The sequence below is a fragment of the Aulonocara sp. 'chitande type north' Nkhata Bay genome, linkage group LG9, assembly GCF_057382095.1.
Source record: "Aulonocara sp. 'chitande type north' Nkhata Bay isolate Kocher_YH1m ecotype deep benthic linkage group LG9, A_spYH_male_GT1.1, whole genome shotgun sequence".
Lineage (NCBI taxonomy): Eukaryota > Metazoa > Chordata > Actinopteri > Cichliformes > Cichlidae > Aulonocara > Aulonocara sp. 'chitande type north' Nkhata Bay.
In genome coordinates, this window is record NC_141352.1 from 19,225,412 (window position 1) to 19,252,776 (window position 27,365).

The window sequence follows — 27,365 nt, forward strand, 5'->3', positions numbered from 1 at the left end:
GATGGCATTACCTCAGCCTTCTGTAACACTGTGAGGAAGCTTGGAGTCTTTTTTTTTAATGAATATGTCCTTCAATCTGCATATTAAACAAGTATGTGGGCCTGATTTCCACCAACACTATATTATTCCAGTGGAGCACTCAGACTGTAGGCTCTCTTGTGGTTTCTAGAGTTTCTAAAAGTGGAATAGGAGGCAAAGCCTTAAGCTATTAGGCTCTTCGGCTGTGGAGCCATCTTCCACTTCAAGAGACGCACATCCTCTCCAGTTGTAATTAGACTCAAAACTTTACTTTTGATAAGCTCATAGTTAAAGCTGGATCATGTGACCCTGATCCATCCCTCAGTTATGCTGCTATAGGACCAGAATACTGTGAGACTTCATGAGCACGTCTTCTACACTCGTCTCTAGTTTTGTTGAAGGTTTTTCTTGTTAAACGGGAGTTTTTCTTTCCCACCTTTGCAAAGTGCTTGCTCATAGGGGGCCATTTAATTGCACAACAGTGAGCATGATACCTGAAAGTATTGAAATGTTAAGTTTGTTATGAGTTCTCTCTGTGGCACAATTACACAGTACACATATTTGATGATAGTAGCTGTATTGAGTAATGTGGCACACTCACACAGACTGCCCTGCCCCATCTGCACTGCAGATGTCACCGATTAGGCGATTTGATGAGAATTTCAATAGTGGATACTGTTGGCATTTTTTGAGTAGGGTTTTCATAGTAGCTTAACAAAAAAACAAAATTCAAGTAGGAATATTAATAATATAATGTATAAGGGTAGAACGGGATCTTTACTAAACTACAGTTTGTTTAGCAAAGGTCCTGCAATGCTAAAGTGAAAACTCCCTAAATTATTCGCCTTCCTGTGAGCAAGCACATGGTGACAGTGGGAAGGAAAAACACCCTTTTAACAGGAAGTAACCTCTGTCAGAACTAGACTCAGGAAAAGGATTTAAAAGCCTATGAAGATATTATTTTTACTTTTGATCCTTTCAGCAAATTTTGTATTTTTTTAATGTTACATATTGTAACGATACACTCAGTGTGTGCTGTTTTTATATCCAGTTGAATTGTTGTTATCTTTGTTGTGCCACTAATTTAACTGAACTTCTTAGTTTGGATTAAGTATGGATACTCGACAGCCTGTGATTGTCGCTGTTAAAGCGTTCTTAACAGAAACTCTGTAATGGAAACTTTCCAAAAGATACAGACATTTTATTTTATAAATAGTACTGAGAATTAATAAAGCCAGTTTTACTTTACATAATTTGCTGTTGGCTAAAAACAACACATTTTGACATAATCCCTATTCTAGGAACATATTTCCTGGTGAAGATGTTTTTTTTTTTCCTTCCTGTCAGCACTTGAGGTTACCAGGAATCTTTTTCTTGCCATTAAAAATATGTACCTGATGTATGTCAAGTTATGTTTATCCATGGCAGTGATATTTATGTTGCCTCTTTAGTACTTTAGAAATATATAGGATAAAAAGTTTAGCGTGGCTTTACGATACTAACAAAACAACAACAATAAATTTAAAAAAATCATTGATGTAGCACAAAACATTGAGCTCTAAATAAAAGCTGTCTCTGATCTTTCTACTTTGAGCTTCATCTCTCAGTTGAGCCAATGACTGTACAACAAGCTGTTTTGGTTCTTATGTGCACAGTAATGAACTGTTCACATAGCATAATTTATACATTTAAGATATGTCCATAAATCAGCGCAGGCTGAAATCTCACCATTTTTCACAATTACTGTATAGTTATGTGAGGGTTTGCTTGAAGCATTTAAGTGTATGTTATTTTCTTCATTTTAATTTAAGTATGTAATGGAATTCTTAGTTTACTAATCCTTACATTAAGAAACTGTTAGACTACTCTACTGCATAAAGACATCAATTGTATACAGAAAAAAATATTTAATTAGAAGAATGTTTGATTTGCAGAAAGAGACAAAAAAGAAGTCGCTTTCTTGAACTACAGTGTAATGATTGAAAAACATGAAGGCCGAAAAAAAAAGATCAGAGAGCCTCCATATTGTATATACAAACAATTTAATTGTGACAGTTTTTACTTATAAAAAAATTAATAAAATCAAATCCATACTTTTCAGTCTCTCTCCTCTCTCACACACAAACACACCAAAACAGAAAAGTAATATAAATAAAGTGCAGTATATCATAAGGTTTTTACATTTTTTTTGCATTAAATGTTAAGCAATACTATCCATTTTTATTCAGTCTTGGTAATAATCATTTGACAGTTGACTAACAATCAGTTTAACCAACAGGCGGGACTTGTCCCGTCGATGTTCAAAGACACATGAAGTACATAAAACATCCAGAGTTGATTTCCAGTGTTGAGCTTGTGTCTGATAGCTGTTCACTCCAACTCTCAACATGACAACTAAAGACATGTTAGTATTCATTAGGATGAAAAACCACATTAAACCTATCAGAGAGATAAAAAAACAAACAACCCCAAAACCAACAGTCTGGTTCTTAAAAACACTGAATGCACAGAAGACCACTAAAGTGCATGATGCCAGAATTATTTTCATATTTAAGGAAAACCCTTGCACAACAACTAACCAAGCCAAGAACACACATGCTGTAGGTGTCAATGTGAGCATGAATGGTTGCCTGTCTATGTGTTAGGCCTACAATAGACCGGCTCCCTGTTCAGAGGGTATCCCACCTCTCGCTCTATGACAGCTGGGATAGGACAGACTACAAGGCATTTTTGGAAAAATCCCATTACAGCACATCTCTATCTACAACTATAGTAACCAGTCATTATTTAGATCAGTTACTGTTCACTGGCTGCCAACCCTAAGACCATGTACTTTGTTACAAACAAATTTGTGTCATGAAAATCTGAAATAATTTAAGGTTCACACAACCATGTTGTCTCTGTAAGCATTGAATGTTTATAGAGACAATTATCAACTGCAATCACACAACGTTATTGGGATGTGATAATAAAAGACAACTCGTACATGGACATGTGGCATGAAGGATTACAGATTAGAGGAGGTTTCCATTCAGCAAGGTCAGGTTGATGAATGGTTAATGTGTGGCATCTTCTGTCACTGTATAGCAGCTTTAGAAATATCCATAAGATTCTGGAAGGAATGGCTTGTCAAAGGCATACACAGGATAAGTGATCTTTACTCAGGGGGAGTGTTTATGTCATTTGCTGAAATAACCCCAAAATATGGTTTGATAAGAGAAAATAATTTTTGGAAATATTTACAAATAAGGGATTGTATTACCAAAGGAAAATTTACTCAAAGCTCAAATATGGTGGTGGAGTTTTTAGAATTGTCCAGTACAGCACATAGAGCAGCTGTTTTCTACAAACTGTTTAACAATCCCAAAAAAGAGATATGTGAAAACTTGAGGATTATATGGCAGAGAGATTTGAGTTGTGCAATTTCTAAAGAAGACTGGTGTAGAATTTTGTCATTCTCTGATAAATATATAAGAGAGGCCAGGGGTAAATCTACTCAGTACAAATTAATACACAGATGGTACTTCACTCCGTCCAAACTTTATAGAATGGGAATCAGTCCCAGTAATATATGCTGGAAATGTAGTTCAGATCCAGGGACATTTATGCATGCTATTTGGAAATGTGGGAAAGTTTATCCCTTTTGGCAAAAAGTATTGGACAAAATAGGAAGGTGGATTGGTTTGATAATACCCTTGTCACCAAGACTGTGCTTACTAGGGGATCGGTCGGTGTTACCTGGGGTTTCAAAATATGACTTTGTGGTCATAAAGGTGGGGGTGATTGCAGCGGCTCGAGTTATTCTCAGTGGAGGAGATGGTTCCTTCCATATAATAGGTGGAAAGAAAATATGCTGAAAATGGTGTTGTATGAAAAATTCTTGGCTAGGATTAATGATGATAGGTTCCCCATGTTTTGTCAAAACAAATCAGAATCAGAATACTTTATTGATCCCTGGGGGAAATTATTTTTTGTTACAGTGCTCCATTATAAACCAACATAAACCAACATTAAGACAAGACAGACAATACGCTAACTAAGAATAGTACAATATATATACATATATATACATACATATATATATATATATATATATATATATATATATATATATATATATATATATATATATATATATATATATATAACACAACAACACACCCAGCACGCCCCTGCGGGCGGTTTATCCTTCAAGCTCGGGTCCTCTACCAGAGGCCTGGGAGCTTGAGGGTCCTGCGCAGTATCTTAGCTGTTCCCAGGACTGCGCTCTTCTGGACAGAGATCTCCGATGTTGTTCCCGGGATCTGCTGGAGCCACTCGCCTATCTTGGGAGTCACCGCACCTAGTGCTCCGATTACCACGGGGACCACCGTTACCTTCACCCTCCACATCCTCTCGAGCTCTTCTCTGAGCCCTTGGTATTTCTCCAGCTTCTCGTGTTCCTTCTTCCTGATATTGCTGTCATTCGGAACCGCTACATCGATCACTACGGCCGTCTTCTTCTGTTTGTCTACCACCACTATGTCCGGTTGGTTAGCCACCACCATTTTGTCCGTCTGTATCTGGAAGTCCCACAGGATCTTAGCTCGGTCATTCTCCACCACCCTTGGGGGCATCTCCCATTTTGACCTCGGGACTTCTAGGTTATACTCGGCACAGATGTTCCTGTACACTATGCCGGCCACTTGGTTATGGCGTTCCATGTATGCCTTGCCTGCTAGCATCTTGCACCCTGCTGTTATGTGCTGGATTGTCTCTGGGGCATCTTTACACAGCCTGCACCTGGGGTCTTGCCTGGTGTGATAGACCCCAGCCTCTATGGATCTTGTACTCAGAGCTTGTTCTTGTGCTGCCATGATTAGTGCCTCTGTGCTGTCTTTCAGTCCAGCTTTGTCCAGCCACTGGTAGGATTTCTGGATATCAGCCACCTCCTCTATCTGCCGGTGGTACATACCGTGCAGGGGCCTGTCCTTCCATGATGGTTCCTCGTCTCCCTCCTCTTTCTTGGGTTTCTGCTGCCTGAGGTATTCACTGAGCACTCGGTCAGTTGGGGCCATCTTCCCAATGTATTCTTGGATGTTCCTTGTCTCATCCTGGACTGTGGTGCTGACACTCACCAGTCCCCGGCCCCCTTCCTTCCGCTTAGCGTACAGCCTCAGGGTGCTGGACTTGGGGTGAAACCCTCCATGCATGGTCAGGAGCTTTCTTGTCTTTATGTCAGTGGCTTCTATCTCCTCCTTTGGCCAGCCTATTACCCCAGCAGGGTACCTGATCACGGGCAGGGCGTATGTGTTGATGGCCCGGATCTTGTTCTTACCATTCAGCTGACTCCTCAGGACTTGCCTGACCCTCTGCAGGTACTTGGTGGTTGCAGCCTTTCTAGCGGCCTCTTCATGGTTCCCATTTGCCTGCGGGATCCCCAGGTACTTGTAACTGTCCTCTATGTCTGCAATGTTGCCTTCTGGTAGTTCAATCCCCTCAGTTCTGACTACCTTCCCTCTCTTTGTTACCATCCGACTACACTTCTCCAGTCCGAACGACATTCCAATGTCATTGCTGTATAGCCTGGTAGTGTGGATCAGTGAATCGATGTCTCGTTCACTCTTGGCATACAGCTTGATGTCATCCATGTACAGGAGGTGGCTGACAACTGCTCCGTTCCGTAGTCGGTATCCGTAGCCAGTCTTGTTAATGATCTCACTGAGGGGGTTCAGGCCTATGCAGAACAGCAGTGGGGACAGAGCATCTCCTTGGTAGATCCCGCACTTGATGGTAACTTGTGCTATGGGCTTGGAGTTGGCCTCTAGTGTTGTACGCCACATCCCCATTGAGTTCCTGATGAAGGCTCTTAGGGTCCCATTGATCTTGTACAATTCTAGGCATTCCAGTATCCAGCTGTGGGGCATTGAGTCATAGGCCTTCTTGTAATCAATCCAGGCAGTGCACAGGTTGGTCAGTCTGGTCTTGCAGTCTCGGCTGATTGTTCTGTCTACCAGTAGCTGGTGTTTTGCGCCTCTGGTGTTCTTGCCAATTCCTTTCTGTGTCCCGCTCATGTATTGACCCATGTGCCTGTTCATCTTAGCCGATATGATGCCTGACAGGAGCTTCCATGTAGTACTGAGGCAGGTTATTGGTCGGTAGTTGGAGGGGACCGGTCCCTTCTTGGGGTCCTTGGGGATCAGGACCGTCCGGCCTTCAGTTAGCCATTCCGGGTGTCTCTCGTTAACTAGCAGCTGGTTCATTTGTGCTGCCAGACGCTCGTGGAGTGCAGTCAGCTTCTTTAGCCAGTAGGCGTGAACCATGTCGGGCCCTGGTGCTGTCCAACTCTTCATACTGGAGACCCTTTCTTGGATATCTGCCACTGTGATGGTTACTGGACCCTGTTCAGGGAGGTCGCTGTGGTCAGCCCTCAGATCCTGTATATACATACACATATATGTGTGTGTATATATATATATATATATATATATATATATATATACATATATATATATATATATACACACACATATATGTGTATGTATATATATATATATATACATACATATATATATATATATATATATATGTATATATGTATATATATATATATATATATATATATTCCCGGGATCTGCTGGAGCAGATCCCGGGAATAACATCGGAGATCTCTGTCCAGAAGAGATCCTGGGAACAGCTAAGATACTGCGCAGGACCCTCAAGCTCCCAGGCCTCTGGTAGAGGACCCGAGCTTGAAGGATAAACCGCCCGCAGGGGCGTGCTGGGTGTTTTTTTTTGTTTTTTTTTATACATACATACATAAGTCACTCATAAATAAATAGCTGGAAAAGAAACGTGTAGTTGTAGCAGTAACCAGTGTGTTAAGTGGATGCGTTGTACAGGGAGATGGCCACAGGCAGGAAAGATTTCCTGTGTCGTTCAGTGGTGCTTTTCGGTAATCTCAGTCTCTCACTGAACGAGCTCCTGTGACTGACCAGCATGTCATGGAGTGGGTGGGAGGTGTTATCCAACATTGTCTTTATCTTGGACAGCATCCGCCTCTCCGACACCACCTTGAGGGAGTCCAGCTCCCTCCCCACAACAGTACTGGCCTTATGAATCAGTTTATTGAGTCTGTTGGCATCTGCGACCCTCAGCCTGCTCCCCCAGCATGCAACAGCATAGAGGATCGCACTGGCCACAACAGACTCATAGAAAATCCTCAGCATTTTCTGGCAGATGTTGAAGGACCTCAGTCGCCTCAAAAAATAGAGACGACTCTGGCCCTTCCTGTAAAGTGCTGTGGTGTTTTTAGCCCAGTCCAGTTTATTGTCAATGTGTACTCCAAGGTATTTATAGTCCTCCACAATGTCAACACTGACCCCCTGGATTGAAACAGGGGTCAAGTGTTTCCTGGTCTTCCTGAAGTCCACGATCAGTTCCTTGGTCTTTGCCACGTTGAGCTGCAGATGATTCTGCTCACACCACGTGACAAAGGAGTCGACCACAGCCCGGTACTCTGTCTCATCATCCCTGCTGATGCATCCAACCACCTCAGAGTCATCAGAAAACTTCTGAAGATGGCAGGTCTCTGTGCAGTGGCTGAAGTCTGTGGTGTAGAGGGTGAAGAGGAAGGGGGAGAGGACAGTCCCCTGTGGTGCCCCTGTGTTGCTGATCACCTTGTCAGACACACACTGTGGGAGACGTACATATTGTGGTCTTCCTGTCAGGTATTCAACAATCCAGGACACCAGAGAAGCATCCACCTGCATCGCTGCTAACTTATCACGTGTTTTTGGCTGAGATGGTTGGAATTTATTTGGTCAGGGCAATTATCTTTAGTTACATTTTATGCTTGCTGCGCTGTATGTTTGTGTAGGCACTCAGTAATGGAATAACTTAAGAATTTGATTTTATTGTCCTTTTTTTGTAGGTGTACCGATAATAAGTATTGAAAATAGACCCAAAATACAAAGGTGAATTAACCATGGGATTGGAAGCTGTCTTTTCTTTTTTCTTTTCTGTTGTTGTTTTGTTTGTGTTTTCATGTGGTTAAATGTTAAAAACAAATAAAGACTTCAATTACAAAAAAAGAAACATCCATAAGACCTGGTTTATGTTCAGGACACTTCACTCATGTTGCCTCACGATGATCACCTGAGCTGTAGATCTCTCCAGCTCGTCCAGAGTCACCATGGGCCTCTTGGCTGCATTTCTGATCAGCGCTCTCCTTGTTCGGCCTGTGAGTTTAGGTGGACGGCCTTGTCTTGGTAGGTTTACAGTTGCGCCATACTCCTTCCATTTCTGAATGATTGCTTGAACAGTGCTCCGTGGGATGTTCAAGGCTTGGGAAATCTTTTTGTAGCCTAAGCCTGCTTTAAATTTCTCAATAACTTTATCCCTGACCTGTCTGGTGTCTAAATCCAATCGAGAATCTGTGGCAAGATCTGAAAACTGCTGTTAACAAACGCTGTCCATCTAATCTGACTCTTCATGGCTGTCATTGCTTAACAAAGGATGTGATCTATTAACTTACTTTGTTCACATTAAAGCAGAAATAAACCATTATGCGTAATTTTTTGTTTATCTTACAGCCTTGGGATGGACTGATCCCTCAAAGTCTGCATTTAGCAGAATCTGTCCATCACAGCTTTCTTCACTGTTGGACAGATTCTGCTGGCTGGTATTGCCTATTTGATCCAAAACTGGAGAATCCTGCAGCTAGTGCTTTTTTACCCTCTGATCATTGTCCTGGTGGCTTTTTATAGGTCAGAAGCTTTTCACATCATAATGAACATATTTTTAAACATTGCTGAAAACTAAAAGCTCATACAGGTTTGAATCTGCTTTTTAACAGGCTGTTGCCAGCATCAGCCTCAATGGCTGATCATTTAGGGCAGGAAGGAGGAGGCACTAAAGGAGCTCCAGCGGGCAGCCAGAGTCAATAAGAAAAAAGTACCAGAAGATGTCCTAAACAATGTGAATAACATGTAACACAGAGAACTTTGGTTTATCCATATGATATCAATGTTTTCTAAAGATTCTTTTCCACCTTCAGATAGAGATGGAGACTACATCTGAAAGAAGAAACGTACTGGACATCTTCCGCATTTCATATCTGAGAAAACGTTTTCTGATAATGGGTTTTGACTGGTGCGTCTTCTCAAATGGAAATCACATGCATGCTGTATTCTTTAATAACTAAACAATAAATCACAAAAACAACTTGAAACTAAAAATATCACTGTGACCTCTAACTCTAGGTTTGCTCTAGTCTTCTGTTCTATGGACTGAGTCTGAATGTAGGAATGTTTATCTCACACAGTTGATCTTTGCTGTTGTTGAAATTCCTGCAAACTTGTGCGGTATGACTCTAATTCAGCACTTTGGAAGGAGGATATGTCAAGCGTGTTTCCTACTCTTTGGAGGTACCGCTTGCTTTGTGGTCCTTGCTGTGCCAAAAGGTATCTTCCCGATCTGAAATCTATTGTTATGATTTAAAGAAAAAGTCACTCGAGGGCTGAGTTTTCCATGTGATTTTCTACTGTTGCCCTATCAGATCTTTCCGTGGTGGTAACAGTCTTAGCTGTGCTCGGGAAATTTTCTGCCACTGCTTCTTTCAGCACAGCCTACGTTTATACAGCAGAATTATACCCCAGAGTTTTAAGGTAACGTCACTCACCAGCAGTGATTCTGGTAACAGCAAGATTTTCTTTTCTTTGTGTTTGTTTTAGTACATAATCTTACAGTGAATTTTACAGCAACAAGTTCTGCTAAGTGTCGGTTTGATTGATTTTTCGAGCTAATCAGTAAAATGTAAAGCATTGCAAAAATCACCCCAGTTTATGTTTGTGCAGGCATAATGGCGTAGGTCTGAACTCCATGTGTGCTTGAGTTGCGGGTATAATCGCACCACTGATCAGGCAACTGGAAAGCTACCATCCCATCATCCCAATGCTAGTATATGGCATTGTCCCTGTTGTTGCTGGATGTTTCTCTTTCCTGCTGCCTGAAACCCTCAATGTTGAATTTCCAGATCACACTGAAGTAAGATAAATGCACTATCAGTAAGTGTGTTTCTTCTTTTTTTGACTTAGAAACCCAGTGAATGAAGCAAAGGGAGACGGATATTGTGCTGAAGAAGTTGAAGAACACAAGCTATAATTTTTATTGAAACCATAATGGGACTAAGTATAAATTTGTTATGTTAAAAACTGAAATGTACAGTGTATTAAGTGGCTGATTATTAGTTATTGAAAGAGAATTTCTCAGTTTTTATATTAACTTCTAAAAGTGTACAAAAAATGGATATAGCCATATATTTAGTTATGTTTTTGTGTTACAACAAACATGCTGAGATCCATACACATCATTTACAGACAGAGGAATTGGGCTAAAAGTTAACAGTGTCTGTAATCAGAGCAGTTTTCCACAGATTGCGTAACTTATCTCAGTTGTCTGCATGTACAGAAGTATTTTTTCCTATGTTTTTGTCTCTTGCACTAAGGTGAAACCTTTTTTTTTTAATGCAAAGTATTTTGTTAAATGCACTGGATAAATAAAATATTGCAAGTTACCGCCTGGTGTTTTGAGTGATGTGTCACCTACTACGATAAAGTGAAGTGGGAAGGAAGTGAGAGGACTGTTTTTACAGCCTTTGGTTGTATTGGTTTAAATATTAATTAGATGTATTTGTGGAGGTAAGAGCTGGGGATGCAACGCTTCAATGAGGAGGCTCTGCTGCCAGGTAGAAATTTAGACAAATCCCAAAACCAGAGGAGAGTCAAGATTTTGGTTTTATTTGGTTTCTTTTTGCTCTTTCCGTGCTCGTGTAAAATTTAATGCAGTTTTATTTTCATTCAAATGTTATGTCACAGAGCTAATCACAGTTATAGTGAACAGAATCATTATGGCACCTTTAAATGTAATTTATGAGCACTCAGGAAGGAGAATGGAGCACCGACAATTCAGCAGTAATGGAAAGTGAAGGAACGTGTCTTCTTTATTATGATCTGTACAGACAAAATAATCCTAATGCATTTGCCTTTTCATAGTTTGTATTACCGATATAAAACAAGAACAACAAAAAAGTCCTAAGTGTTATTGCTTTTATGCAATAATAATAAAATCAAGCTAATTTCTGATTTATTTTTTTATCGCACTTTAAACAGTTTCTTAATTTAATGTTAATCTGTTTAATTCTTTGCATTTTACAACAGTATTTACAAGAATTATTTTTAAAAGCTGTAAAGTTATTTTGTAAATTCACTTTTAAGTTAAAGTGCATTTACATGTGTGAGTATGTACAGGCCCTGCCCAGTTTCTAAATTTAGTTACCTATCGTTGCAATTAAGTTGTAGGTTATGTCTCGGCACGCTATCATTCATTAACAAGAAGCACATGAACACACTGCAAAGCTTGGACAGGATGGCCTCAAACACAGATTCTGTGCCTTCACCGTCTCATCTGAGCTGAGGATAGAAAGAGAGCCCAATTTTATAATAATCAATCAATGGAATTAGTCAAACATTCATAAAATCAAAATGCCTTGTGGTACTTACATGTCTACTGACTGCTCATGCCTCAGATTCATCATGCACCAAATCAGCTGCATTCTTCAAAAGCCATCGATCCTTGTGTTGAGCGTGTCCAAATCCCTCATCGTAATTCCCCTTTCGTCTGAACAGTTGTTGGTAGTGAAATATGCAGTAGAACTCACCGTTTAAAGGCGCGTAACTGTACATGCTATAAATGAGCACAAGGTTTGTCAGTCATTGTTCAAAATAAAGAGAGTAGTGGGGACAGTTTTTGATTAACAGTCGATGTAAACATCTTTCAGCTACTTCTTAAACATATTCTGGCATATCTCCACTTTTCTAATTAATAGTGGGAAACTTACAGGTGGTCCTAATCTGTACATTGAATCAAATTAGCAATTGCTATGTTATCTGCATCACATATTGGACTAAATAAAATGTTTCAAAGATGAAATGTTTGGTGGCAAATGATAACGTTTAACTGCAAATGTCTATCTATCTATCTATTCTAGTAAGTTCTTATTTTGTGTTGTTTGTAGCCTTAGCTTTGCTAGTAGTTTTATCCTGTAGCCTATATTTTAGTAGTAACCATTTGCCAAGTGGTTCAAGTTAACTCTCAGCTTTGTGAACGGGAGATGAGAGAAAAAAAGGAAAGTCTAAAAGATGCCGACTATAAGAGCACATGAACAAAGATCAGTTAATCACCATCAGTGACACAGAGCAGATTGATATATATGATGTAGCATGCAAAACAGTGCTAAAGTCTTTAAGTTTTCTAAAATTTCACAAATTCTACATTAGCACACAAAAAACAGATTTAATCTATCTTTCTTTATTTTTTTGACGACTTTTTAACCTGACAAAGTCAAACTGAACGGAGTTCATTGCTTAGTAATGATGCAAATGGAGAAAAACATCATTTGTAGCATGTTAAGCTCCACTATATTTACAAAAAATTGTTGTTTGATCACAAACCAACAGTCTTATCAGCACAGGCTAAATATGGAAAAAATTCACAGGGCCACTAAGAAGACTTTCTAACACCCCCCCGGCCTGTTTGTGGCTCAACTGCTGTGAGCTCGTTTTTTTTTCCTCATTCCCTAGAGGCTTGTTGAATGAGGATTTGGGGGAAAACAGTCTGTTGTATATTTACAGTTTATGCATCAGAAGACATTTAATAAAATACATTTCCCTGACATAGTTTTCAGAGATATGTGCAGACATTGCAGTTAAGATAACAAACACTGGAAATATGGGAAAGTCTTTGTGTTTGTTTCTTTTATTTTTTGCTTGCCTGGTTTGTGTGCAGTTGCATTTTGGCCAAGTTTTTACATGCTGCAGCATCACATATCTGCAGATCACAAAATACGTGAGTATCCAGTTTTAACATTCATAGTTTAGTATGTTTTTTTTTTAAATATTTCAATTTAGTAATACATATTAGATATGTTAGATATTTACATATCTAACATATCTACTTACAGTTATAAAGTTATAAAGCTGGAAAGTTATATATATAAACAATATAAAGTTTTTAAAAAAGGACAAAGACACTAATCCATCAGACAAGAGGAATCACTGATTAATGTTGCAGGTTTTTTGTATAAGTCCAACATCCCACCTTAATTTTTTCTTGCAATGTTTGCAGCAGAAGCACGCTTTGTGAAAAAAGTATTTGTCTGCAGTTATTTTTTCCATCTGATAGACTGGCTTCAGACATGCTGAGCACATCTCTCGAGAAGCCGGTTGAAACTGAAGAAAAAAAAACAAGACTGACCTTAGTGGAAATGTTTTTTGTTTTTTTTTTTAAACCAAAAGCATTTATAGTAAACCACAGTGAAATGAGAAGTGAAAATCAAATATATATTTTGATTATAATGCAAATCAAAGACAGTTTTTAAGATCAAAATAGATACAAAAGCAAAAACCCAAACTTTAAGCCTTATAATTGATCTCTTTTCATACACAGTCATATATGTGACAGCTTTCACATAACGAACAGGTAAAACGCTGCCAATGTGCTCCTATTCAGGCACCGATTTATCAGTCTGATTGATTGGCAGCTTCACTTCTGGGTCTGTGGTGACCTGAATTGTAGATGGACTGATTATGACATGCCTTGTGGACGATGTCACTGTTTCTGTCTGAGAGTTGACCACAGTGGAGGTCCTGGAAGATTAAAACTTTGTTCCGGATCCTTCGGTCTTCTCATGTTTGTCGGTGACTGGTTTTGTTCCTGTGACACAGTCTGTCTGAACCTCGAGCGTGCTGAGCTGTCGAGGACTGAGTGGGATGGAGGTGGATTGTTTCTGACCTTCTTTTCGTGGGTCATTTCTGTTTTGAGCAGGGCTGTTGCATATCAGCGTCTTTGTCGTCCGAAAAGTCTCCTCCAACTTTTGGCTCTGCTGACACGTCGGGCAGATCAAAGCTTCTGGTGGTGCCAGGTCGGTTTTATTTGTCTTTCTAGCTGCTGATTGGATAGTGATAAACGCAGGTGAAGGTGGAGGATTCGACTGAGGTTTCCCAGAGGCTTCATCAGTGCTCGCATCTTGCCTTGCTGAATTAGTTGTGTTTCCCTGCATGGTAGCACTTTTCAGTGATTTTGTTCTGCTTGACCCAATGCTAATTTTATTATCACCGCCAGAGGATGGGGATCCTTGTATAATCCCAAAGGATTCTTTGAACAGACGTGATAAGCCAGCAATATCTGAGTCAGATTTCAGTGTAGAGACGGCATAAAGTGCCTTCTTTATGGCTTCCTCTACATCGAGGATTCTTGCTAAAGTCTCCTCTTTAAGAGTCGTGATTTCCACACTCGCTCGCTCAAGATCTCCAAAAACGTGTGCCATCGATGACTTGTTTTCAGCGCTTTCTCTTGATACTGGCAACCTTTCGTCTTTGTTGTCAGCTCTGACCTTGTTTTGTTTCTTTTTGTTAGAGCTGACAACCCAATCGGGGACGTTCTCAAAAACTCTCCTCAGAGACCTTACATCAACCTCACTTGTGTCTTTTTCAATTTCTTCAACTCGGCTCAGAAAGCTCTGCAGTTCCCGCTGTTTTCGTAAGTTGTCAAATATTTCCATTGCTGCTGGTATGTTCCCTCTCACGATCTCATCCATGTGAACTGACAGTCGCTGTCGGCGTTCGTCGTCAGTCTCAGTTCGCCCTTTCTTTTCCCTCATCTCGACTTTGCTTTCTTGCTTCTTGATTTCTTTCTCATGCTTGTCTCGACTGTCAGTGGTTTCTCCACAGGTGTCACATGATTGATTGCTTGTAATTTCTGCCACATCTGGATCCACATGTGCAAGAACAGACATTTCTTTATTTCCAGCCACTGGTTTCAGGTTTTTGTTGTCTGGTTGGGGGATTTTCAGTCTTTTGGGCTTTACAGGGGCAGTCTTTGTCTTTTTACCTCCAAATTTCTCAAATGCATCATGGAAATCTATGTGACTTTCATCTGCTTCACTCGTATCACTTTTGGCTGCTAAATCCTGGGTTCTTTTCTCCTCTGCCTTGATATCAGAATTATTTTGGGTTGACTCGTTATTGCTTTGTTTCTCCTTCAGATGTTCTGGTTTAGGTGGAATGGCTGGTTTTGGACCAGTAGGCTTTTTGCTTTTCTCTAAAATGAGTCTCGTTGTTGGGTTACTCTGGGTTTCGTTTTGGTGCGGAGGCTCTGGATTTGCTGCAGTTGCCTCTTGTTTCACTGATATTTGACTTGCTTCATTTTCAGTCACAGTGAAAAGCTCGTCAGCACTGGTCGTTTGAATAGACACCACATCCACGTGTTGAGCTTTTTCTCTGTGAGGCTTTGAAGAGTTTCTGTATATCATAGCTGCTTTAAAATCTCCTCTTGTGACATTAACGTTAGATCTTTCTAAAGATTGCAAAGCTGCTTTAATTTTACCATGAAAAACAACTTCCTCATCCTCCTGTTGTGCAGGACTTGTTTCCAAACTTTGTGTAGTGACCATAGGAGTTTCTAAAGGTTGTTTCTGCGCCCCCCTTGCACCTTCCTGACCTTTGTTGCTGCACGATTCAGGAGTGTGTGTTTCCTCAGGAGTAGCATCTTTGTGGCTTGTTTCTATATTTTTGTGCTGGTAATCTGTTTTCTGTGCTGAGGTGAAGTTTTCTTGAGGAAATTCTTCTTCTACTCTTGAGCGTTTCACAGTATCTGCTGTAACCGAGGGAAAGAGCTCCTCAGATGATTTCTGAATAATAGTCTTTTGTTTTTCTTGTGATGACTGATGCAGTGCAGTTTGGAGGTTAGAGATCTCTTCATTCTGATCTACCACCTTGACTAACTGAGCTTCGTGGGCACCAAGCTCGTGATCTTGTTTCTCAAACTTTTCATAGGACTCCTGCGTCGCAACTTTGGGACATGCTTGCTCTTGTGCTTCATCAGTGCATTCACTGCTTGTACTATTTTCCTGCACATGAGACAATACCCCAGAACTGCATTCTGTAGAGACATTTTGACCTGCGTATATATTTTTGTGGATATTTTTCTTTGCTTGGTGTTGACTTGGGTCTCCAGAGAACATGCTTTTAAGCCTCTTTACATCCACGGGTACCCACTCAGTAGTTTCCTGCACTTGATCACTTTCCTTTTCATGAAGAACTTCCTGTCCAGCCATAGTTTGGTTTTCAGGGAGTTCTTGAACTGCTTCTTCAGTCTGAAGACTTTTTAAATACTCAAAATCTCCCTTTTCAATGCAGCTTTTGAATAGTTTTACACTCCCCTTTACTTTCCCTTCAGGTGTTATTGATCCTGGGCATGTTTGTTCTTGAGAGAGTTCAAGTAGATCACCTTGGACTGACTTAGTAGCAATTTTTATTTCTTTATGGCCTTTTTTACTCATGTCACCCCTTTCCAGCTCTGATTGATCACATTCAGCACATTTTGGAGGGACGAAGCTCTTCACATCCTTCTCATTATGGTATTTGTAGAGGGAGTAAACAATGACTTTGGCACAGTTGTTGTCATCCTCTTGGATTACCACTCCTTTTCTCAGAGAGTTATCTTGATTGAGAATATCCTCAACAAGCTGAACCACACTGGCAGTTCTGAACTCCGTGTCCTTGTTCGCATTGAACTGATGTTGTTGAACAGGTGCCGTCACCGCCGTGGTCTCGATATCCCCTTTGCTGTCCTCCTTTAGGTAAGTGACCTGAGGTTTTAGGTTTACCCGTGGTAGCAGCTGGAGTATGAAGTTTTGGGCACCGCCTTCAGCCACCTCGTCATGTTTTATCTCAGGCCCACTCTCTGATAGTGTAAACTTAGCTTTTTTAGCAATCATTGTCTCATTGACCTCAATGATAAAGCCAAACGATTGGATGACTCTAATCTGGTAGAGGAAATTCAGCGTTTCCTTGATGTTCTCCACCATTGTCTCAATTTCATCCTCGTTCTGACGTCTAATTTTGTCAAATGGCATTGATTCAAAAAGATGGGTTCTGTTTTTAACATTGGTGGTCGTGTTGTCCTCACTTGCACCGCTACCGCTTGTGATTTGAGTTTTTGATGTATGCACAACGGAGGGCTCTCTTTGTATGTTGGTGGAGATAAAGGGGTTGTTTTGAAAAAGAGCTGCCCTTGTTTTAATAATTTCATCATTCTTTTCCAAATCGGATAAGCTTATAGACTCCTCTTCAAAGAGTGCTTCCTCAGTGGAAAACTCATCATTACATGAGAAGTCGCGTTCAGTTCTTTGACTGACATGAGGACATGGTTGTTCACGGGGCTCTGTTGCTAAATCATTGCTTGTGCTTTCATTTTTTCTGTGTATACTCTCACTGCAAGCCATTTCAAATAGCTTTTTTTGTTTTTGGACTTCCTTTGTCTCATCCCCGTTAATAGAAACCTTTCCCTGGATTTTACCCAGATTTGGCCCAGACATGTTCACAGACTGACTCTCAAATATCCTTCTGGTAGCCTGAACGTCTAGTCTGACCGCCTCTTCCTCACACTCTCTGTCAGTGTCTGGACTAATACCAAGAGATTTTTCAGCTTCCATAACCTCTTTAGCACTTTCTGCACGAGGCGTTTCTTTTGTTTCCTCCAGAACAGCCAGCGTTTTACTAAAATCACATTGTTTCTCACGTCCCCCTTCCATGTGCATCTTGGGGGTGTAGTGAGACACTTTGTTACTCGAGCCACAGTTCTCAAATATCAAGCGTTTCGAAAGGACCTCTCCCTCGTATCCAGTTACGTCAGCTGTCATCCTCTCTGAGCTCAAAACTTCAGCAAGCTCTTCATCTACAACATCATCCAGCATCTTCACCTCTGGATGGGTGTGCTTCAGGAGACGCCTCAGTTCACATTTCTGCCTCTGTTGATATAACATTTCTTTGGAAAGCTGGGGCAGATTAGGTTGCGGAGAATTTGTCCTACAGCTTTCTTCTAATTCTGGCTGATGTCTTGCTGAAGGAGGTAATGGTAAATCCTCTTTTTCTTGGACACTTGAGTCTTCTGACATCTTAGAAGAACAAAGGAATGTTTCTTACTGTTTCATCCATTCAGAGAAATTCATGCTCAAGAGCAGTCACAGAGCCATGCCAGGTGATTTGTTTTCCTCATGCCACGTGTTAGCTGCTTAGCTGAACTCCAAAGCAACCAGCAAGTACAACCACAAATGCAACCACAAAATGAGTAAAAAATAAAAGCGTGAGGAAGTCTGTGAAGGGAATCTGTTTCTTTATTTTGCAGGTAAGCAGCATATTTTGGATTTTTGAGCCAAAGGGAACACGATACTGCTCGCTGTGCAAATCCAGTGTGCACAGAACAATGTGCATCAATCACAACATCATGCAACACCACAGTGACATTGCACTTTACCTTGATTTGGTTTACTCTTTTCCCAGACTCACGTGACACTTTTCGTTCCTGCAAAGAAATAATAATAATTAAAAGAATTACATCAGCATTATTGTTTGGCTGCTGCCAGAAATTCACTTATCAATAATTAATTTATGATATATTATGATGACATATAGATACCAAACTTCAATGTGTAGCTGAAAATCTACACTATAAAGGCTGGTGGAATAAACCTTTAACTCTTTATTTTCATTGCCAAAAAAAATTTTGATTTTTTTTTTTTTTACCTTGCATAAAAATCTCTGAGATAATTCTTTCAGTGTGTAAACTTTAAACAAGTTTACTTTCTATAGTTAACGGTGAACTAAAAAGAAGGGGAGATGTGACATGTACCAATTTTACAGGACTGTTTGCTGATTCCTTGGTTCCCGCTTTGGACAGATAGAGAGCTGATATTGCTTTCACCGAGACAGAAAGTTTCTCCTTGGTTTGGACAAAAGAGCTGTCTCTGAAGTCTGCAGCTGACCTCCTCTTTTCATCTGCAGAGACATCAGACACGGGAGCTTTAATGTTAAATTTTGTTATGGCTCTGTTAAGAAGTCAAACTGATCAGGGTTGTCTCGTGACATTTTCATCATCGACACGCAGCCAGATTGGAAATAAGTCGTGGCTCGTTTAACAACATACGGCTGACATCTGTGTTATTAACAAACGGCTCGTGCTATTTGTTAATAACACAGGTCCCAATTCGGGGTCCAGCACTTTCGAAGCTGATATTAACAGCTGTCATGTGGCCGAGTTATAAATGTACTGCTTGTTGTGGAGCAGGAGAGATACCCGACTCTGCTGACACGCATACTAGTTAAAACAGGCAAGTCACTGCAACAACGGTTGACTAAGCATCGAAGTTCAAAGGTAAACAGACGTGTCTCAAAGCTGTTTATGAAAGTACAGATACTTTATGAAATCATGAGTCCACAAGCTGGAAAACACTGCAAAAAAGGCTCTGCGACCAAAGAAGAAGAAACATAAAACTCATTGTAGTATCAGTTAACTAATTTTACTAATAGCTACTAATATTTCAGATTTGGGCAACTGTTAAAAATGTGAATAATAGCCATTAGTTTTCAGCTTCTACCATACATACTGTATTAAGCTTCTTTAAGTGCATGTGCCACTCCTTTCATTCAAAAATACAAATCTCTACTCACAGAAGAAGAAATATTCCCAGTTCCTTCCTCCCTATCTTCTTGGTTTCTTCCAAACTTTAGTTGTCTGTTGGTTTGTGTCGTGTCATGGAGCCTCTGCCACTCGCTCCTTCTTTCTGTCCCATTCCTCTCCCATAAACAGCTGACCCTTTCACCCTCCTGCACTTATTCTGGTCTTGTAGCACACCAGCTATTTCTGTCCGGTTGTGGAGTGGCTTACTATTCCTACACCAAGTTGAGTCATCCAAAGCTTTGACCGAACTCGCTGAAGACAGCTCTCCAAGGCACGTCTAACATCTTTGTTTATTTTTGTTATGTTTTTGTGCCCAAAGATGTTTCTTTCAGAACAAATTTTTGAAAGAGCCACATATGTTTATTTTCTTTCTGATATTTTCATCTTAAGCTGAATCGTCTTCAGCAGTTTGTTATTTGACCCTGACTTTATAGAACCAAACCATATTCATCATAGTTCACTGTTTACTCATTACCTAAATCAAGGCGCAGTATTTCCCGGTTTTATCAGCCGGTCTTTTACCTGGAAGCTTGCACTTTGAAGCTCGCTGTAGCTGCTTTCATTATTGCAACGTGTAATTTATGACATGAACTCGCGTTGTTTGTTTATGTTGCTACTCACGTATCCCTAATCAAACTGTAAAAAGTTTAAATCCGAGCTCTGCTGATAACTACTCAATAAAGAGATAGTCCTTTAATCTTAGAAAAGTGAAACTATTGTTCTGAATGCTTTAAAAAAACATTAATTTTGTCCGTTTCTTTAACATGATAGCAGGCAGGGTAATATGATATTCAGGCTGACACAACCAAAGCTTTGCTGAGCTAGAAAGAAGATACTCACCAGCTTGAGATGCTGCAATTTTTTCTAAATCAATACCCCCTATTGTTCTTTTCCTCTCTGGCCAGTGCTGATTTACTACCTATAGAGAGAAACAATAAAACATCACTGCTGCTAAGTAAACTCATTGTGCATCATAGTTTCTATGTGTCAATACAGTTGCAGGAAAAATCTAAGCATTACTAGAAAAAATATGCTATTACATGAATGAGAAAGAAGTAAGGATTCATTAGACCTAAGGCAGGTCAAGAACCACTGAAGTGTGTGATGGATGAGCCGATCTTTTGTGAAACAAGTGCTCAAAACGATGTTCAAAATGATTTTTCTCACAAACAGCTGAAAACACCTTATTAACTATTAAGCAAACGGGAAAATGAAGTGTTTTCAGTGTGTGTGGTAGTTCTTGGCAAGGGAAACGCTGTGCAGCTAGGAGAGAGAATGGATTCCACCAAATGTTGGGAAATTCTAAATGCGTGTGTCTTTTTCTTCTTCTTCTTCTTTTGGCTGCTCCTTTTAGGGTTCTCACCGTCTCTCTAACATCTTTCTGCATCTCATCCTTCACTGTATCCATGAATCTTTGGTGGGGTCTTCTGCACATGTCCAAACCATCTCAGCCTTGTCTCCCTAACTTGTTTCCAAAATGCTTAACCTATCCACCAATGAAAGTCTTAGCATCTTCAGTTTTGCCAGCTCCAGTTTTTTCCCACTACCACTCTGTAAACCTTCTTTTCCACTCTTGCTACTATCTTTCTGTCACAAATGACCCCTGCCACTCATCTCCACACAAAAGATCACTCCAAAAGTTCCAGCTTCAGTTTCTTAAAGTATTTAGCGGCCAAAATACTTCAAGATGACTGAAGCTGGAATTTCTGGAGCGAAATCAATGAAAGCTTTGTTTATGCATCTTTGCACTTCAAGAAAGAAGAAAGGAATATTTTCTGTATTTACAAATATATAAAAACCCTGATATTTTTCACACATGCTTTCATCGGTAAATATTTGAATTTTTTACCCTTTAAACTAACTGTGGGTCTATTAGGGAATCTTAAAGTAATAATGAGGTTGTATTTACCTTTCGAGTTACACGATCATCCTTCACATCAGTTTTATCAGCGCATGTTTCCATTCCCTGTTCCTCCACAGCGATCTGTACATCCTCAACCTCTCCGTTCATCTTTGACACGTCTGTCGTGTAACTTGATGTGAAGTCTGCAGCTCTAAGGCTGGTCTTTGCGTTGTTTTTAAGAGAGGCCTTTGACTCAAACAGAGCTCTCAAGGCCTCTATGGACCCTGTGCTGCTTTTAAGGCTGCTCATTGATTTGCTGCGGGTCAAATTGGTTTTGGCTCGAGACTTTTCCTTCTCACTGTTTTTCCTCATCAGAGACTCCAGATGAGTCTCTTTACTTTCCAGTCGAGATGGCGTTATCTGAAAAGGATACACAAGGGAGGGAAGTGTGTGTAAATCCAGCTGCAGTGATTATTCTTTTTCCTGCTATGCCATTGATGCTTTTCATTAATTGGACAAACAGCTAAAAAAATCAGAAGTTACCTCCTTTAGCACCTGGTTTGGCTTTCTGTCATCGTTATCTACTGAGGGTCCTTGAATGGATTTGTTCCCTTTCACAGCAGTTTGATATCTGTCACAAACACAAACACCACATTAATGATTTGATGTCACTAATGACCTACAAGTAGCTTAGAGGGGTGCACAGATACAGAGAGACTGATGCTTTTTTTTTTTTTACCTGGCCACCAATTGGGACACTGACGTCGTCTTGTCCCGCAGCCCCGCATCCGTCCAGACTGGCTTATCACATGACGAGCTGAGGCTCTTCAGCGATTGGGTACGCCTAATATTGCTCTTCCATTCCATGATCAGGTCACGGGTGCACACAGTTTGGATAAATCGCCTAGAATACAGACGCATAATCAATAACATTTGATTATGTTTACATTTCAAGTCCCATAACAAGCATTTATCTTCACTTCATTCAGCTCCACTAACTCACAGGTATGAAATGCCTTGACATCAATAATGCATAGCTCTCAGGGAGTGAGAGAGAAGGATTTGGACGTGTGCCTTTCAATTTAACAGCGATGCAGAGTGCAGCAACTGCTCGATGTAAAGACACGAACTCGAGTTTGATGAAAGCAAGATGACGGCGTAAGTAAAGGAAGTTTTGAGAAGAATAGTTACCTTACAGATGTCGGTCAGTGTCTGCTCTCTGGGAAAATCAAAACACTTCCGCAGCATCACAAGACCTGCACACGGTATAAAGGCTCTGCGAGCAAAGTCCTTTTTCTTCCTCATTACCTTCGACTGTAAAATGTTCGATGAGTAGCAAACAGGGTGTACTCTAAATCCACTGACGTTATAAATTAGGAAAACTTTTATCCTGCAATCCTCATTTTGCTCTGCTATTGCATTGTGTTGTGGCTCCTGTGCTCTCAGGGGAATCATTGATGTTGGATTTCAGATTAGCCCTCTGATGTAATTGTGTGATCTTTGAGCAGCAGTACTCTCTCTATTAAGTAAAAATTAGATGTACTTTATTGATCCTGAGGGCGCCTGGGCCATTACAGCAGCAATGTGGACAAAGGAGAAGCATAGAAGGCATTATTAAATCAAAGGAATTATGATGATACTCATCTTTCATGCTGACAGAGCGACCTGGTTACAGATTTACAGATTTATTGCTATGTGAGAGTAGCAGTAGTATTGTGACTGTCCAAAGTTTGCACTGTTGTGTTCAACTGAAATTTTCTTAAGCAAAATAGAGAATCAGGAAGGAAGAACAATAAGTTAGATACAAAAAACAAAAACATTAAAAAAATTCACATGTGTGCAGAATTCCTAACGTTAACACACCATTAAAGCAGTTTGGCTGTTCATGGAAACGGCTCATTATGAGGTTATGAGGCCCTTATACTTTAACTGTGAACAGTTATGCTTGTTGAAGACAGGCCAGTGTGTAGATGTGAATGTATGCAAATCAGCGTGGATCCGAAGTGGGCCAGACTAGTGAAATCCCCCCTTTCTGTCACTGCAAGCAAGTTTAATGCGTTTAATCCCCGAAGTGCATTCTCAACTTAGTTTTTCAAGAATTGCTCTTGTGGTAAAGGAAATAAGTCTTTGAGCACTACGCTTGGAAATGTAAGAAATAAATGTGTAGCTCATTGATCAGACTGACGTATATTTCTAAAACATGTTTGTGTTAATTCACCAAAATATTTTTTTTTATAGATAGTGAAGGAAAGGGAAATTTTCTGTCATTTAGTTATCGATTAATTACTGTGGTGTCGTATGAATGGCCAGGTAGAGACGTTTAAAAACTGTAAAGCTGTAAAAATACAGTAAAAATTCCAAAGTTGATCCAAAGCCATCCAGTGGGCCAGATTGGAGTCTTTGCCAGGGTCAGTTCTGCCCCCCCGGCCTTATGTTTGACACCCCTGATTTAAATAATTTTAAGGAACTTTTTAAGCATTTACACCGTTGTCATTTAAAAAAAACATTATTTATAAAATTAATTTATAAAAAGTCATTAACTTTGTAAAAACCTCTTTGGAGGCCCCATTTACAAGGCTCTTATTTTAAATCAGATTCCAAGTTGCTGACTTTCCTTTGGTTTTAGGAAGCCAAGGGAGGAACAAGTGTTGAGTAAATGTGTCTCCACCCAAGAATTCCAAGAGCTCCTGACCCCAAAGTGTCAAATGAGAGAAGGAGGAATCTTGCTGACAGCATCAATAGTAACGCAGGACCCCCCAACCAGAATTCACTGCCACACGCTGCATTATAATGTCTGTGAAATGTGTACGCAGACTGCCAACCTGTGAATAAAGCCCATATAAACCACTGCTGGCTTTTCCTACAGCCATAGCCACAGTGTGTATGCAGACACAGCAACTCCCCATCCCCCTCATGTTAAATAATGCGCAATTTTTGATAACTGTGCCATCTTATGGTGAGATATATTTACTGCAGTAAATCCATACGGGTTAAGTAATGTGTTTAAAGCTGCATTTAAGGTATTGATTTTTTTTTGGCCACTTGGGGGCAGTGAAACAACCTGAACATTTACATATTATGGCTAATTTATTATTTGCTGTTTTTCTGTATTTTTGTGAGTCTGCGCTGTGAAACACAGAGCAGTTACATTTTCTGTCCACCTATATAGTTAAAATATACACAAATTGCTTTGATTTTTAAGGTAATCTGACTGCAGACACGTCTTTTAAAAAATAATTTAATTGTATTGAATTAAGATCTTCTAGTGTGTAAAATTTAATTTGAATGTGGTGGTATTTAGATTCTTACCCGATCTGAGCACATTTTTCGTGTGTCTTTTTTAATTAATTAATTAAATAAATTATTGATTCATTACCTCCATTTCACCAAGTAGATGTTATAGACAATGGAAGCTTTTGTCAGAGCGCACAATTCATATTCCCCCTCTTTAGTCTTGCTTTCTGCTAATCAGTCTTCAAACAAAGAGAGAGCAACAGCAGCAGCACACACCCCTGGGGCAAAACTGTGAGAATCAGCCTGGTTGTCTCTCCCCCCCGCCCTCCCCCTCTGACTACAGCCCTCATCCCTCCCATCTAAAACCCACTCCTGTCTCTGAGGCACCAGGGAGATGAAAGGGAATATGCAATGCGCCGCCTTTGACTGCGAACTGTGCGGCGTTATTAGGGGAAGTTTACTGGCCTTGTCTGCGTTTTAAACACACTTGCTTACATCAGGCAAGTGTTTACAGGGAGGTTCCGTGGTTGATTGGTTGGTGGGAGCCTTTTAGTACATGCACATTACACTCCGTGTCTGATCCGGGGCTGCAGAGAGCACCAGCAGACGCACACTGATCTCTCTCTTACTTACTGTCCTTTCTCACTGTGCACAAGCAACTAGGAGAAGAAGCTCGGCCATATTTCAACCCGATAACATTCGTAGACCAGCAGAGGGCGCAAAAGACCACCGACAGGCACAGCTGTGTATGTTTCTCAGCCACATTCGGGTTATGTGGGAACATTACAGTGAGGCTATTCAAGGCCAAACTAGGTTATTGCAGTGCACCAAAATAACTCACAACATACAGCAGCGAGAACAGACAGCAGAGAGCTGTGGAAGATAAGGTCAGCGCTGCTCAATAAATTACGTCGTGCATGAAAGTATTTAAAATAAATAAATAAAAATCCCAGACAGTGAAATTCATTTAGATGCAGGGTAACTCTTCGTGTACCAGACAAATACTCCCCTAGTCAGGCGTTACCTCACTTAAACCTGCTGCAGTCGTGCATTTCTGATGGGCCCTGTCTGCATCACAGAGGAGCCAGACTGTGGTGTTTGCTCAGAGGCTCGTGCACGAGAGTGACACACGCGCGCGCGCGCAAAGACACATCACGCACCTCATATGGCCAGCTGTCATGAGTTTGGATAATATGCATGCATTGTGACACAGCGTGTGTGCGTGACTCAGTACTGGCCTGTGTGCGCGTGTGTGTATGTGAGTCATGCTGCCGCTACTAGTGATACTGCCCAACATGTAATTGAGGTAATCTAGCTGCTGTTCATTCAGAGTATTCATGACATATGTGGAAAAAAAAACAGGCTTAAAAGATTAATTATTAATCATTAAAAATTAAACAAGTAATTATTGTTACCACAAGCTTCTGCTAAGCAGTGTGCTGCACCTTGGATTATTTCTTTAAACACACATTCTTTCAGATAATTTTTTGGCACATGTTGGGATATCTTATTTATTCAACAGTCATTTCTTGGCCAGATCACTTTGATGCCAGTAGGAAGCCCAATTAGTTAAAAAAAAAAAAAAGTCCCATCTGTAGTTTAGATCTCAGTCTTCCTTTTAGACTCAGACCACCCTTGAAGAGGCTGAAACAGACAGCTACAAAGAGAGGTAACTTTAGTTTGCTGGTTTTTCTCTCGTGGTCAAACATTGATGCTGTGTTGTTTTGGTAGTTTTACATTTTCCGTGGCTTTCGTGTTTAACTTGTTTGTTCTGGCTTTTAGGCTAAAGGTGACTGCGTCGGGCTATATGAGTGCATTTCTTCTGTGCAGTATGCAATCAAAAGTCTCTGGATTAAATGTAGTAAATGCAACACATTCAGATCACTTTGATTTCTTTTTTCTTTCATTTTAATCTCATGCAATAACTTAGTTTGCTCAGTGTGTTACTGGCTTTCCTAACATTCAGACATTTGAGACAGAAATCCAACATTTCTAACGAGCTATACAGCACAGATTTGTCAGCATCTTTGAAACACATCTGCTCCGCCGCAATATGCATTCTTGTGCGTTCATCTGTTCTTCATGATGTGTTTTTGACGTAAGAGCAAATGTTCTGTGTGTGCATCCAAAACAGACAGAGAAAGAGAGAGCAGATGATGGTTTCCGGATCGTGCTGCCAAATGTGTAAAAGACGTGGAGGATGCACTGTGTGATGATTTGGCTAAAAAATAAGAAATGCAAGATTCATTTTCGTACTAACATGACACTTCTAATCTAATGTTTCACGTATAGTGCTGTCAACCTTTAATAAATGAGATTAGTCATTGATCCAAAATGCTGCAGAGAGAGTAGTGTCAGGGACTAGAAAGGGAGAGCACATTTCTCCCATATTGGCTTCTCTTCATTGGCACCCTGTTAAATAAGAATCACATGTAAAATCCTTCACCCCTCATACAAGGTCTTAAATAATCAGACCCCATCTTATCTTAAAGACCTTGTAGTACCATATCAACCCAATAAAGCACTTTGCTATCAGACTGCAAGCTTACTTGTGGTTCCTAGAGTATTTAAAAGTAGAATGGGCGGCAGAGTCTTCAGCTGTTAGGCCCCTCTTCTGTGGAACTGGCTCCCAGTTTGGATTCGGGGAAACAGACACCCTCTCTACTTTTAAGAATAGACTTAAAACTTTCCCTTTTGATAAAGCATATCATTA

General features: G+C 40.3%; 1 protein-coding gene and 1 pseudogene across 3 annotated transcripts; one reads left to right on the forward strand and one right to left on the reverse strand.

Annotated features, from left to right (window-relative positions):
- Window positions 1-8,564: 8,564 nt before the first annotated feature.
- On the forward strand, window positions 8,565-10,814 carry LOC147322043 (solute carrier family 22 member 13-like; annotated as a pseudogene).
- A 2,341-nt stretch (window positions 10,815-13,155) lies between these two features.
- On the reverse strand, window positions 13,156-25,744 carry LOC147322044 (xin actin-binding repeat-containing protein 1). Of its 3 annotated transcripts, none has more exons than XM_086306348.1 (8): window positions 25,677-25,744; window positions 22,158-22,322; window positions 21,962-22,049; window positions 21,485-21,838; window positions 20,416-20,494; window positions 18,748-18,893; window positions 18,373-18,420; window positions 13,156-18,013 (listed from the first exon to the last, which is right to left on the reverse strand). In XM_086306348.1, exons 2-8 carry the CDS (start codon window positions 22,283-22,285, stop codon window positions 13,712-13,714), a joined length of 5,145 nt encoding a protein of 1,714 aa, XP_086162474.1. In that variant the 5' UTR covers window positions 22,286-22,322; window positions 25,677-25,744; the 3' UTR covers window positions 13,156-13,711. The 3 variants fall into 3 exon arrangements, with proteins under 3 accessions (XP_086162474.1, XP_086162473.1, XP_086162475.1); XM_086306347.1 differs by lacking the exon at window positions 25,677-25,744 and adding an exon at window positions 22,610-22,652; XM_086306349.1 differs by lacking the exons at window positions 20,416-20,494; window positions 21,485-21,838; window positions 21,962-22,049; window positions 22,158-22,322; window positions 25,677-25,744 and adding an exon at window positions 19,566-19,759.
- Between the last annotated feature and the right edge of the window lie 1,621 nt (window positions 25,745-27,365).

What these genes read in the sequence shown, in the direction of transcription:
- LOC147322044 (XM_086306348.1), bottom strand. Translation starts at nt 22,285, where the DNA reads ATGGAATGGAAGAGCAATATTAGGCGTACCCAATCGCTGAAGAGCCTC. An exon ending in GTGTCCCAATTGGTGGCCAG is followed by an intron (nt 22,050 to 22,157) that starts GTAAAAAAAAAA and finishes TGTTTGTGACAG; the next exon opens with ATATCAAACTGCTGTGAAAG. An exon ending in AAAGAGTAAACCAAATCAAG is followed by an intron (nt 18,014 to 18,372) that starts GTAAAGTGCAAT and finishes TGTTCTTCTAAG; the next exon opens with ATGTCAGAAGACTCAAGTGT.